At 45.1% G+C, this 14,046-nt stretch overlaps 2 protein-coding genes across 2 annotated transcripts; both read right to left on the reverse strand.

Moving 5' to 3' along the window:
* Positions 1–1,566: 1,566 nt before the first annotated feature.
* On the reverse strand, positions 1,567–4,579 carry MYF5 (myogenic factor 5). Its single transcript, XM_032345597.1, has 3 exons — positions 3,942–4,579; positions 3,183–3,258; positions 1,567–2,777 (listed from the first exon to the last, which is right to left on the reverse strand). Exons 1-3 carry the CDS (start codon positions 4,440–4,442, stop codon positions 2,587–2,589), a joined length of 768 nt encoding a protein of 255 aa, XP_032201488.1. The 5' UTR covers positions 4,443–4,579; the 3' UTR covers positions 1,567–2,586.
* Positions 4,580–11,959: 7,380 nt separating this feature from the next.
* On the reverse strand, positions 11,960–13,789 carry MYF6 (myogenic factor 6). Its single transcript, XM_032346906.1, has 3 exons — positions 13,207–13,789; positions 12,828–12,918; positions 11,960–12,608 (listed from the first exon to the last, which is right to left on the reverse strand). Exons 1-3 carry the CDS (start codon positions 13,723–13,725, stop codon positions 12,490–12,492), a joined length of 729 nt encoding a protein of 242 aa, XP_032202797.1. The 5' UTR covers positions 13,726–13,789; the 3' UTR covers positions 11,960–12,489.
* Positions 13,790–14,046: the final 257 nt, after the last annotated feature.

A 14,046-nucleotide genomic window follows, 5' to 3' on the forward strand; every position in this document is an offset into this window, starting at 1 on the left:
AGGTCTGCAGATAGTAAAAGGAACATTGTCAGTTTCTTCTAGAAGTTTGTCTGCCGATTGCATTTTCCCAACGGCTGAGGTGGGGTGGTCTGACATAAGCTCAATGACACCCCAACCGTTCACTCTAGGGGATTTCTAGTTTGCCAACTCCTGTTGTTGGTTGAATATTTTGCAGGGGTCCCTTCTCACTCCCCCCCATCCACTTCTGTGGAGAAGAGACTTTTCTGGGTATGGACTACGGGAGAGCCAATTCTCGAAGGCCCCTTGTCAAAAAAGTATATAGGACGGTGTGTGATATGTTGTGCCAAGCTGGTTGCTGAGGAGACACCAGCCTTGGATGTTAGTACACAGGAAATGAGAATGACTGAGCAAGTTGGCGTGGACTGTGTTACCGTCAATGACACATCGATCCCTACCTAGATTCACTCCAGACCAGCAGAAGATGAACTCAACACTTGGAGGCACTATAATTTCCACTGAGAATACCAGATACATTGACAAGTTGTAGAAGTGACTGGAGTTTGCTAAGGAAAAAAGTTCATTTTTATTCACTTGAGTAAAATTACACAATATTCTCTGCTTGCTTTTCTGAAATGGAACAGAGTATGGTAATGTGACTTAGAATTGAATTTGAAAAAAAAAAAACAAACGAATCTTTGGATGACTCTCTTTATTCCAATTCTACAGAGAACAGCAACAAATCTCCAACCTCTCCACAGAAGTATAAGAAAGAGTGTATACTTAGCACAGCGTCCAGTGAGGGTGAATAACTCAAATTTATACTAAAACTATGCATATATCTCTGCCATGCCTTCTTGAATTCTCCTTACCTCAACTCCTCACACTACCAACCAAGGATGAAGAAAGACTCACCTGTGTGCTTAAAGTCGGCATCCCTATTAGGCCAAGATGCTAACAGAGACAGGAGGCTTCATGATTTTTTTGAACTCAGCCCTTCTTCTCTTCTTTCCTTAATGGAATAACTTCCATTCTTTTAAGTCCGATGACTGGACAAGCACAAGAAAGATAATATTGGAAGGATGGGAAAAGTCTTCCTGAGAACAGTGTAATTGCCAAGCTCTGGCAAAAAGTCCATTGGATTACTGTATATAATGCAATCCTTAGCAATTTTAAGTGAAAGTGCACATTAGAGGATGAAACAATTATCTTTTCTGTGCCTGGGAACAGTTACTCTAGATGCTTCAAGGATATTTCCTTTTTATCTCTCTCAGCAGTAAACTTGTGAGAATTATCTCAATAATCATCTGAGCCTATTTCCTACTTAATTGTTCTATTTTTTAAATCTCAATTCTTGCTAAAGGAGATTTAAAGTGATGAACAATGAAAAATGCATGTCCATCATACACACATACAGAGACACACACAATATGATTAATAAAATCAGAAAGGCTCTGGAAAGGAGGAAGCCAACTGTAGTCTGTTTCACTTGACTATAGTTTAAGTTTTATTATTATAGCACTTTAGCAATACAAAAAAAAAATCAGCCCAATACTTTTAAATATTTTATTGACAATATTAACATAATGTATCAAGATATTTTCAGGCAAGTAGATAAAGTAAATATGATCTAACTCATGAGCTATTAAAATGTAATGTTGTACATTCTTTTCATTGAAACATGTGGCCTTGTCCTGAATGACTTCCCTCCACACACACATAATCTGACATTATATGGCACGGTACTCAGAGAAGGGAAAAACTGTATTTAGCAGGCTCCCTTCAAAGCTGATTAAAATAGAAATGTTCTCTTCTTTTGTCACAACAGGACCTAAACTGTGTCCATGAGATGGCAAACATTCACACGTATCCACAAAGCCAACTATTTTGTTATTTTCAGCCCCATGTTAAAAATTTTGTGTCAGTGACCGCTAATTCCATTAGGGGTGTTCTTTTTTTAAAAACATAAACCAAAATATTTCTTTCATCTGAACAATTTTATTTATGGTGGAATTTCCAAAATTTCTTATATCTTGAAATTATCCACAAAGTATTATTTTGTGCTTACACAAAAAAGAGGCATTCCTTACAAGAAAAGATAAAAAAAAACATACCATTAGGCAGTATTGTTATGTGTTTACTTAATACAATATCACCAAAGGGTTAATAGAAAAACAAAAGTTAAATATATTTAAAGTTTCCTGTAACTGATTTCTGGCTGTTCTAATGTTTTAAAGAAAAAAAAAATAAAGATCTAACATCAGACATAATATTTTGATAAGCAATATTTATTAAAAAATATAAGTTAAGCATTGCAACAAGCTACCTTCAATAAATGGCCCCCTACCAGAAAGAATATTATTGGAACTATATATCTAAAGCAATAAGGAGGTAAAGAAGAAGGAGGAGGAAGTGGAGGAGGAGGAGGAGGAGATAAGAAAGTATAATCACAACGGTGACTTTTGAGTTAAATACACTTTCCGTATAAAGTGGCAAGATAATATTTACAAATTTACAACTGAAAGGAAATCTTTATATACAAGTTGTTTTGCTTTTGAACTTTTGGGGCTTCCTTCCTCCTGTGTAATAGGCCCTCCTTGTAGAACTCATCTAGACTAGATTTTCAGTTCATAGCACATGATAGATGAGCCTGGAATTAGAGGCCCCTGGAGTTGCAGGCTGTGAATCCGTGCTGGCAACAGGGGAGAGAGAGGCCGGGTCCTGGAGAGGCAATCCAGGCTGCTCTGAGTTGGCGATTCGATCCACTATGCTGGATAAACAATCCAAGCTGGATAAGGAGCTTTTATCTGTGGCATATACTAAGAATACAAGGAGAAAACCATTAAAAAAAAAAAATCCCAAATAGAGAGACTTGCTTATGTGGCCTCTTAAACCATAGGTCAGCAACTTTGACATCCAGAGGTCAGGTGGTCACAGAAAGCCTGTTGTAGAAATTTGCAACAAATATCTAGCAATTCACGGGGGTGAACAGGGAGTGGAGAAGCCCTTTGGTAAAATTTCAAGCAAAAGTGCATATGTGTGCATCTGTTAGGGGGATTTTGAACAAAAGATGTGTGCCTATTTTGCTGCACCAAAACCTCTCCATAGGAATCTCTCTTCTATTCCCTTCCCCAATACAGCCTGGAAAACCAGACTCTGCTTTGACAGGCTCAACTGTGAAGTTGAACTGATTTTGAAATTCCTCTGAAGTCATCAGTTCTTACCATTTGGCATATCAGGGCAGTAGATGCTCTCAAAACTGCTGCTTTTTCTGGACCAGACCGGACTGTTACATTCAGGCTATAATACAAGACACAAAGGAAGTTTGTTTTCAGGTCTTGGCAAAAAGATGCTTCGAACTAGGGTGGCGCTGGGCTTGACCGCTAGCTCCATGCATTGACCACTCTCCATCACCTTCATTGCCTCGATTTAGGAAGGACTGGACCTCGCCAAATTGTAAGGGCACCGAGGTCAATCTCTGTGCTTGAAGAAGAGGAGAGCAGCGGCAAAGGGAAGAGGGTGGGGGTGGAATTCAGCAGCAATGTGCATTGGGTTAACCATGCAAAATGGATTGGAGTAGAAGGAAGCCACACTAATTCAGGGAGAGAATACTTTCCCAGGGCAAAAACACATTAAAACCTGGCAACGATGGGGCAAATGCCCTCCAAAAAGAATGCATCAATATCCCTTTCCAGCCAGGCCTCAGCAACGCAGAGATGGGGGCCATGTTATTGATCATTTGCAGCCACCTGTCTCATATGACAACTCTCTCCTGCAATGTTCACCTGGAACCTGGGAAGAAGTCAAACTAAAATCCTGTTCAACAGCTGTTTCCTGGCATCTTTCTAATTGTGGCACCCCTTCTCTAGCACCCCCCCCCCAACTACCAAGCAGTAACTATTGAATATTTCGTTGCCACTCCTGGTTTAAATGAGATGTAAGAATTTTTGGAAAAGACTGGGGTGACCAGCGCTAACTCTTACCATGCCGTCAGAGCAGTTGGAGGTGGGGCTGGTGGGCTCCGAGCAGCTCTGTCCTGGCAGGCTGTAGTAGTTCTCCACCTGCTCCCTCAGCAGCTCCTGCAGGCTCTCGATGTAGCGGATGGCATTCCTGAGGATCTCCACCTTGGGCAGCCTCTGGTTGGGGTTGGTCGTGGTGCACCTCTTGAGCGTCTCGAAAGCCTGGTTGACCTTCTTCAGGCGTCTCCTCTCACGCATGGTGGCCGCCTTCCGCCGATCCATGGTGGTCGACTTTCTCTTGCATGCTTTGCAAGCCCACATGAGACAGTGTCCAGCCTGGTGGTGGCCTGTAGGTGCTCGCACGTGCTCGTCCTCGTCTGAGCCTTGCAGCTCTGGTTTGTGCGCCCCGAAGGCAGCTCCTCTTGGCTCAAACTCATCCCCGAACTCGCCCTCAGGGGACGGGATGCAGGAGCCGTCGTAGAAGTACTCAGAAGGCGAGAACTGGCAGCCGTCCATCATTTCCATCCTTTGCGGTGAAGCAAGTGGTGCACCTGGACAGCTGCGAGAGATACAGGGGATAGACGGAGCCTGGCGCCGCTGTGGGCCAGTGAATCCCCGGGCGGAGCTCCCCGGTCGGTTTCTCCGGTAATTAACAAGGGCAAACGCCTGGCGGCCTGGGTCGGGTGTGCTGGGGTTGGGGCTCTTTATATATTCTTGGGGGAGGGAGGCCGGCCCCAGTGGCCAGGCACTATTAGCATATCCCACCACAACCCCCGCAGGGGCTGTCTGGGCGAACCTCCGCCTTTCCTCTAGAGACAATTTGCTGTTTACAGCCCCTTTTGACGCTAATGGTTTTACTGCATTTCTGCTGGGGCGGGGGATCCGACCCGCTTACTCGCACTCTCTAGGTTACCTAAACCAAGGGATCACTTAAAGAGTGGTAGAGACAAAGGGACGAAGTCCATCCAACCTTTTGGGATTGCTCACACATCAAAAAATATTAAAACAAAAAACACACCTTACTATAAGCTGAAACCAAAAGCCGACCCACCTTCCCAATCTTGGACATGAGGAATTAGCTTATTTTTTGGTGTTTGTTTCTCTTCTACATGAACTTTAATTATCTCAGGAATTTTTTTAGTCAGTGGATCGAATAACGGTTGCTAAAAACTTTGAAGCAACACTTTGAATCATGGAGTGAATCTGGATTTTTAAAAATCTATTTTGCTCTGGTCAGCTGGTCACTTTATAGGCTCTGCGTTGTTGGAGGATGGGCAGGGAGGTTCCTTTTTCCCCAAGACAGGGCTCACTCTGAGTTCTGCTTATCGAAAAGGAGGTGGGCTCCAGGGCCAGGTGATGCGAACCATCCTCGCTTCCCTTCCCCTTCTGCACACGTTTACTGAGCGCCTCTGCCCTTGTACTAGGCCTTTGCTAGACCTGGTACAGATCTGGCAGTTCTGTGCTGACTGCACCTCTGTGATTTGTACGGGAAGAAACTGAGTTTTAGACGGCGACCTCTCTTTCCAGGGGCGAGTTTCCTTTCTCCCCTTTCTGCTCCGCCCTGCCATTTCGACAGACTAAACAGCCAAGCTGGGCTTTGGGGTCGCTAATTTTCTGCTTTCAGGCGAGCTAACACCGTTACAGATGCGTCCCAGCTGCCAGCACAGCAATCCTTCTCGGCTCGTGTAAAATTTCCAGCTCAAACCTTGAGTAACTTCACACACTTTGGTGACAAAAGCCTTCCAGAAAAGTAATTAGGGTCTGTGGAACTTTGGTGGGTAGGAGAGAAGAGGGGGCTGCCATTTACGTAAGAATCAGTCTATCAGTTGGCGTTTGCCAATGCTCCTCCACCTTTAACCTACTTCCAGATCTCTCAGGGCGGGGATGCGAGGGAACACTGCTCTTCATGGACAGGAAAAACGATTCCTTAAGGTCTGGGCACATAGACTTAAGTAGCCTGGAGATTTAGACAGGGGCTGTGGCCCGGTTCAGATAGGAGGGAGTGTTTTCATCACCATCTTCAGTCACCAGTCCAGGAAGTGTTGTGGCTGGTGGGGCGGCGGGGGGGGGGGGGGGGGCGCTTTCTTGTATAACTTATTCCTAGAATTATTTTCCTCAAGCAACCCTGGTTGGCTGATCCCAAGTCTGTAGGGATCAGAGAAGTTCTAACTTTTTCAGGGTGACATCCGCTCTCCAGTGTGAAGGTTCAGAAAAACAGGAGTGGTCAAATGTCAGTCACTAAGGTTAGCTTCTACCTGCAGGGCTCTGCCCCCTTTCCCACATTCATTCATCCCTAAGACAAAGACACCACCACACCCCTCACCTCTTGAAAAATCAAGCTCCTTTTTCACACCAACGGGCTGCTTAATCGTCTGGCCAGTGGGAAATCCGTCTGCACCTTATTTAGGACTATTAACAAGTGGATGCCTTTGAAATGAATAGGGTACTGAGGGCTACACTAGATGAAGGAGTCAAGTTCCTGAAGGACCCAGGCGGAGTCTAGACTCCATCCACAGCGGTGGAAACATTGGAATTGCATACACATTGCTACCTCTGAAATACAACTGTGGGGAGATAATCTCAGCCAGGAAGTCACACAGGTTCCGGCCATCAGCAATACCCCCACTTTCTCCGATTGTGCAGCACACACCTGACGCACAGATTTATGATTTGGGCGCAAATCAACTTGCCCTTCCAAGTTTAAGTGGAAGACGTTATCCTCGCCTTTCAGCTGATTTCTTCCCATCAGGCGCCTCCGGTGCTCTGTACCCGATCCCTCAGCGCGGGATATGTGTAGTAAACAATGATTCAGATTTTTCTATTTGCCGAGCACTGTTCTTATCCCTTCCATGTGTTCATTCATTTCCCAAGGTCGACGACTCGGGGAGGGGGACTGTTTATTAGATCCATGTTTAGAAGACGGTAGCCGAAGCTCAAGGGGAAAGTAATCTGCCCGTAGTCACGCAGGGTTGGAACTGGCCATCCTGAGTCTTAGAGCTCGGGCTCCTAGAAGTGAATTTTGTTTGTTTTCTTGTCCATTCCGACTCCGTGCGCGCGCTTGGCGCTGCAGCAGACCCTCGCCCGCGCTGGTGCCGCTCGCCCTTCCCTCCGCGCGGGGCCTGGGAGATGCTGTCACTCAGGAGGCTCTGTCAGTAAGGGCAGTTCTCCGGGGTTAGGGCCGTCTTGGGTAAGGTGATCTCAAAACAAATTTACCAGAGTGCCGCGGGCGAGTGGAACTAAAGAAGCCGCGAAAACACAAGCGCCCGGAGGCTTAATGGGACTTGTTGGTCGGGGGAAACAAGGTCCGGGGTTGAGGACCCTTGGGACTCAAGCGCTGAAAATAGGATCTCAAAACGCCGCAGTGAAAAAAACGAGACAAAACTTAAACCGCTGTCAGTGGTGGGGGCGAGGGAGGGTGAGGAGGAGGGGGAGGAGAGAGCAAAACAAAACAAAACAAACACACACAAAAACGAGAGACAATATACAAAGGGAAAAGGAAGCCAGTGTTTCCAAGATGGCTGGGGTCCCCCGGTACAGGAGGGATTCTGCTGCTCTTTTCCGACGGGAAACTGCGTAAGAGAAAATGAGGAACTGGGTGAGCTTCGAGAGAAAAATACTTTTTTTGGAGTGGGGAAATTGAACAAAGCAGAATGAAAAAAGTTGAAAATCACTTCGAGAGAGAGAGAGACATCTGATTATTTGGGTGCTCTTACTTAAAATCAGACTAGACTGACTTTTGTTCCTCATCCAAAAGAATAAAAATACAAGCAGTGGTTCACTCTTTCCTGAGAAGTGAATTTCCTCCGTGCAGAGAAAACTCCTAAGTATTTAATAAGCAACCACGTTGTTAGAAATGACATTCCAACACTAACTATAGAAAAACCTTCCAGTAGGCAGATGAAGGGAAGACAGTAAGCCATGCATGGTGTTATAAATGAATGCCACCCAAGGTTTTCATGGAGTATATCAATAATTAAAATATTTTTTCACTTAACATTTTGAAGGAAAATAAACGCATGTTTGACTTTCTTACAGTTTAGACTCAACAGGTTTGAACTGCATAGACCTTTAAGTAATCACCAACCCTTTTTTTTTTTTTTTGAGAACCTATTTTAATTTAAGTATTATGGCAACAATCCTAGTGTTGATGGACAGACTCCACCAGCAATACAATGCTCAGAGCTCCCTTTCCTAGTAAATTTTGTCTACCCTAGGAATTCTGCATTACTCCAAATTTTCTGTGATTCTCTCAGTGGGAGAAACCAAATACACATAGAAAGATGAGTCCATTTCAATTGCTTCTGCCTCTGTCTGAGACCCTTATCAATTCCTGGACAAAGGGAGCTGTTCTAGAGATTTTTTGCTTATCGTATATGACTTCACAATGTGCTAAACAATTTCAAACTGCTATTAACTCTGGGAACCAGGCACACCTAAGTAAACACATTAGTACCTGCCAAAGCTGCTGGAAGAATTTGTGGAGAAGACAGCTGAGGAAGACATTGGCCTCTGCTTGGATTCGAAGACTCCCAGGAGAGATCAAAGGCCCATGGAGGGACTTTGAGCAGCCTTGAGAGTAGAGAAAGGAGCCAGTCCTTGCAGCATTATCTTTGTTTCAGCACATGGCATAGCCATTCTGAACTCAGAAGCCAGGCTGACTCTGAACTCGGCTTGCAAAAAATGTCCTTTTCAGAATGAAACCTTTAGGGCTGAGAGTCATCTTTTTATAACACTGCTTTTGAGGGTAAGGGAGTTACTGGAGGGGTCTGTTGGAGAAATGTCTTGAAGGCTTGGCTCTTTGAGGAAGCACTATGTCATTCCTAACTTACTAATGCATTCGGAAATGAGATATTCAAAAGTTCAAGCTTAACTATATTTAAATATATCTTTCTCAGAGAATTTTGAGATAAATAAAAGATATAAAATATTGCTTACTAAGAGAAAAGCATGAACAGCTATATTCTAACTTTGAGTCAAAAATGTCTTAGCAACCCAAGACTCCTCTGGCAGTCTCAACGGTAGTTGAGATCATTGAATTTCAGCACCATGCTCCCATTCCCCACACACAGGAAGGGGTCTGATATATCTATATCATCTATATCTATCTCCATCCATTAGACATAAATGAATTTCCATTATTTTTAGGGTTGGATTTCAATGATTCAGGTGTGATAATCAAAGTTAGTTTGAAAAAGCTGGCATTTGATCTTTCATAAATTATTTGTATAGTAATATATAAAAAGAAAATAACTCATTTAAAAAAATATTTGATAACTTTATGGCTACTTTGAGAAAGAGACTCAGTTTAAATCCCAAATTGCTTATCTTTACCGAGTTATTATATCTTGATTTTCTGCTTCCATGGTCCTGTTTGTTTTGCCTTTGGCCTTAGTAGAGATTATCATCATTAATATGAAATAAAAACATTTTAATTGCAAACACACCAAGGATTTCATTGGAAAACCTAATATGTCAACTATAGCAGTGGAGGTCACATGAAGTCTTTGGGAAATATTTGCTCTATTTAATGAAGAAACCTCTATAGGCAACTTACTCCAAACAATTTCTCAAGTTACCTAGCTAGGGGAGATAGAGAAGATTTGCTTTGTAAAGACTGAATAAAATCCATCAAGCAAATAAAGTCCATGAATTGATAAAAAAAACATTCTGCTGCTAAATAGTTTATAGTACACAGCTTATTATAGATACATGTGCAATCATAAAGTAAATGAATTCACCTGGTTAATTATGACATTTGATTTCAGTTGTGGCATGAATCTGTGGCACACATATATACCTATATCTTATTTTATATATATACTATATATAATATGTAATGTGTATACATATAGCAACAAACATACATACATAAGTACACACACATTTTAGGGAAATTCTCTATTGATTCTCAAGAAAAAAAAATCATAGATACATAATAAGCATGATGGGTGGACATACACACCACCCAGACATACTCATATTCATACACATGTTCTGATTGGATAATTGGAAATGCTCTACACTTTATCTTTAATTAAACTACTGCCCTAATTTGGAGTTGGCTAGCTAATCACTCTTGCGAAAGAACATTTGGAAAATAATTGCTGAAGAGAGCCAAACTGTCCTAGACCATAAATGTTCTTTCTTATTTGCCAAAGGCTTCTCTTTCAGGCCACAAGCGGTCGGGCCAAGGGGCTGGAAACCACTGGTATTTACTTGCTCTAAGCCCTGACTCTTTGCTTACAAATCCAAGAAACTCTTTCTTCCAAAGAAACCTTTCCCGGAAGAAGTAACAAGTTTCTCTCACACAAGCAGTTGTAGGATTCTGAGTGAATATGTAAAGTGCTAAGAATGAGTCTTTCATATTGCTACTGATTTCATTGTTATTAATACTTTTCCCAAATAGCACTTGCAAGGCAGACTGCATTTGAAGGGACTGTGGCTTTTGGTGGAAGAAAACATTTGGTGGTCAAAGTAGATTTACTGATGAAAAATAACGAGAGCCCACATTTAGTGCTTGGGGTTCAGCTTTGGCTAAATCCTTTATGTGCTTCAACTCACTGAAATCTTCACACCCCTGAGTTAAGCACCATTATTGTTGTCTATTATTTTATAAGTGAGGAACCCGGAAGAAGACAGGAGCTGGGATAGCCCAAGAATACACAGGAGCAACCCGGATTCAATCCAGGTAGGCAGTGCGCACAGCAACTCAGCCCTTTGCAGCCCCTCACATTCCCGCCTGCTTTTTTCAAATCTCTGAGAGAGATTATATTTCAATGGTTCTCTATGAACCTTTCTGCACTCTATAAACCTTCTAGAAGAAACGAGAATTATCCGAGTGCTGGGAAGGCAGAGTAACTACTACCCCAGCATGAGGCCTTTAGAGATAGATAAGCGGCACGATACTGCTCCGTGCCTGCAGGGGGCGCTGTCTGTGGTGGTATCTGGAACTTGCGTGGTGTGCAACAGGAACGTCCAGACTGTTGGGCTGGGAAATAGCGAATTCGGTTTGATTTTCACATTTGTAAACTGAGGACCAGCTGTGGGGAAAAAGAGGGAGGAAGAAGTCAGGGGTGGGGAGGGGTGTTGGAGGGAAGGTGCCCTTTGCAGAACCTAAGCGAGAAGTAGCGATTCCAGAGAAACGGCTGGCCCTCTCCCCCGCTTCACTTCCCACTGCGATTCTTGGTGGTCGTCCCTTCCTGAAGTTACAGGATAAACAAACCTGGCACACGTTGTAAAATCCTGGCTGTGAGGAGCTCCTGCGGCTTCAGGCTTCTCTGGGGGCTTTGCTATTTGGTCCAGTTAAGAGGTTTCATGTGTGTTGTTGTTGTCTTTTGCCCACAGCCATTTAACCCTTCCCTCTCTTGAAGCAACCTGTCCTTCAAAGAAGCCCACCCCCCCACCTCCAGAGACAAATTGTTCCCTTCTTTTATCTTTCTATTTGCAAAACAAACCCCAGCCCCCGAGGCCTGGAGGATAGTCCCGTCTTTTAACCGGTCTAGTTCAAGAAAACTAGGGAAGGTCCAACGACCTGGCTGGGAGGCCCGTGCAGCCCCTGGCTCCTCCTGCGAAGGCTTCTTCGTGAAGGGCCCGGTCTGAAAAGTCAAACAGGGAGAGTAATTTGGGCTCAGTTAGCTGAAGAGATTTTTAGGCGGATACAAGTTTTTGTGTGGCTATCTCTTGCAACAGTGAGATTGTTACTGGACTGAAAATTCAGTTGTTAACTCTGGGTAAGTAAATCTTGCCCAGATCTCCAGGTAGAGGACGGTGAAAACATAAAAAGGATGCTGATAAAAAAGAAAAGGGCAGATTCCTCCTGGATATTCTTCACTTTTAGCCCCAAGTGTGAGGTCTAGAGATAGAAAAGTGAACAATTTAATTCAGACCCAGGAAAACAACTCATGTTCTTCCCTTACAGTCAGCCTTTAAGAACACACCCAAATAAATGGGCTTGTGTGGCTTCTTCGGTAAAATACGGCTCCTCTTTATTTACGTGCACCTGCGCCCAAACATATTTCTCAGATGAATCAAATTAGGACCAACTTTGTCCATAAAGAAACTTATTTTTTAATATTACAATATCAGGATCCTCGCACATTTTATATGCAATCCGTCACTCCACATTTAAAATAATATTTCTTAGGTTTACATAAAAAATGAAAGTACTAAGATTATTTACAAAAAATACATTCAATACCACTAACATTTAGAGGCAACGTTCCCACTTGGCTTCAGACAGGAATGAACTTCTTTTGGACACGGCACAAAGGGACCCCCGGAATCAAAGGAAGAGGTTACACAACTAACCACACACACACAGAATAAGGCTGCTAGGGCTAAGCCACTCGCGGTTCCAGAAGTAAAAGCCCAAAGCCGAAAGGCTTTTTCATCTGAGCGTGCACAACAGTTTCTGAGAAGTTTCTTTGTGAACAGGTCTCCTTCCCTTTCATAAACTCCTGGGTCTGCGCTCCTAAATGTTAATGTAATGTGACCCAGGCTCCAGGATTAGGCGAAGGAGGGAGGGTGGGGGTCTTCCCGCGCCGTGGAGGACATCCCACACTCCGGCCGCGAGCTACTTCTCCACCACCTCTTCCACGCAGGGCAGTTTGCGTTCCTCGGAGGAAATACTGTCCACGATGGAAGACAGGCATCGAAGGCTACTCGAGGCTGACGAATCGATGCTTGCCCCTCCTGAGTTCAGAAAAAGAAAAAACACTCAAGCACAGCATCCCGGGGTGGGGCGGGGGGGCGGGGAGTAGGGGGCAGCTCCGGGCCCCGCGGGAGGACGTCGGCCCCGCGGGAGGACCTCGGCCCCGCGCGTCCCGCCGTCCCTGCGAGCCCTTTCTTCCCTTGACCCCAGGCCCCCTCCCGGGATATTCTCCAGCACGGCCCAGTGCCCTTTTACTTTACCTTCCTTGGCAGTTATCACGAGCCCCCTGGAATGATCCGAAACACTTGGCCACTGGGAGCTGCAGGTGCGCAGGAAATCCGCACCCTCAAGCTGGAGAAAAACCAAGGCCGCAGATTAGGAAAGAAACCTCGGTTCCGGGGAGGGAGTGGGGAGGTTCTGTGGGGGTGTTTCCCCTACTTCCTCGGCCGGGGACGAATTTCCTGCCTACTGCAGGCACCCCGAGTTCACGGGTCACTGGGGGTTCACTGGAGAGGGAGCGGGAGGGGCGGGCGAGGAAGGGGAACTGGGAAGGGAGACGGAGCAGCTGGAGGTTAAGGCCCCGAGGAAAGCGTCTAATCAGCCGGCGCATTCCCCTGTCCCAGCAGCATCTGGGCTTACATTCTCTTGCTTGGGTCTGTAGCTGAAGGGGTCCACCCCTAGCTCCTGCATTTTTTCCTGCTGATCCAGCTGATGAAGCAGGTCCTGCAGCCGCTCGATGTAGCTGATGGCACTCCGCAGAATCTCCACCTTGGGCAGCCTCTGGTTGGGGTTGGCCACAGTCCTCCGCTTCAGTGCCTCGAAGGCCTCGTTGATTTTCTTTAGTCGCCTCCTCTCGCGCAGGGTGGCAGCTTTCCGCCGGTCCGTGGGGGCCGATTTTCTCTTGCAGGTCTTGCAAGCCCAGATCAGACACTGGCCCGGGCAGTGGGGGGGCTGCAGGCCCGGGGGCGCCAGGACGTGCTCCTCTCCGCTGCTGTCGCTCCCAGCTTCCGGGGGCATTTGGTCCTGGCAGGGGGACAAGGTACCATCACTCCCTGGGTACAAAGGAGAGCCCTCGGCCACTTCTAATGGCTGCAGAGTAACATTTTCCCCGTCCAAGTAGAAGAAATAGGAGCCAGTTTCAAAAAGGTCCATCATCATGTTCTCCTCCTTGGCCTCTGACTCGGTTTGAACTGGGTGATGGGCTCAAAAACCCAGAGGAACCACCCAGATGGCATTTAATTAGTGCGGTGACATAAGTCGCCCCAGCTTTATATATAGTAGCTCCTGAAACTCAATCCAACTTTTAGCTGTCATGGAGCATCAGTCTCCCAATGTGATCACAGCCAGTGCTCTCCGGAATATCTGGTTTGAAAGAAAACTGAGAAGTGTCACCACCAGGACGACAGGACAATCTGTGTGCAGAACAGGTTAAAACAAAATACTCCAGGGAGAATCCTACAATTTAAATAAAACGTTTGA

This window comes from Mustela erminea, chromosome 6 (assembly GCF_009829155.1).
Source record: "Mustela erminea isolate mMusErm1 chromosome 6, mMusErm1.Pri, whole genome shotgun sequence".
Lineage (NCBI taxonomy): Eukaryota > Metazoa > Chordata > Mammalia > Carnivora > Mustelidae > Mustela > Mustela erminea.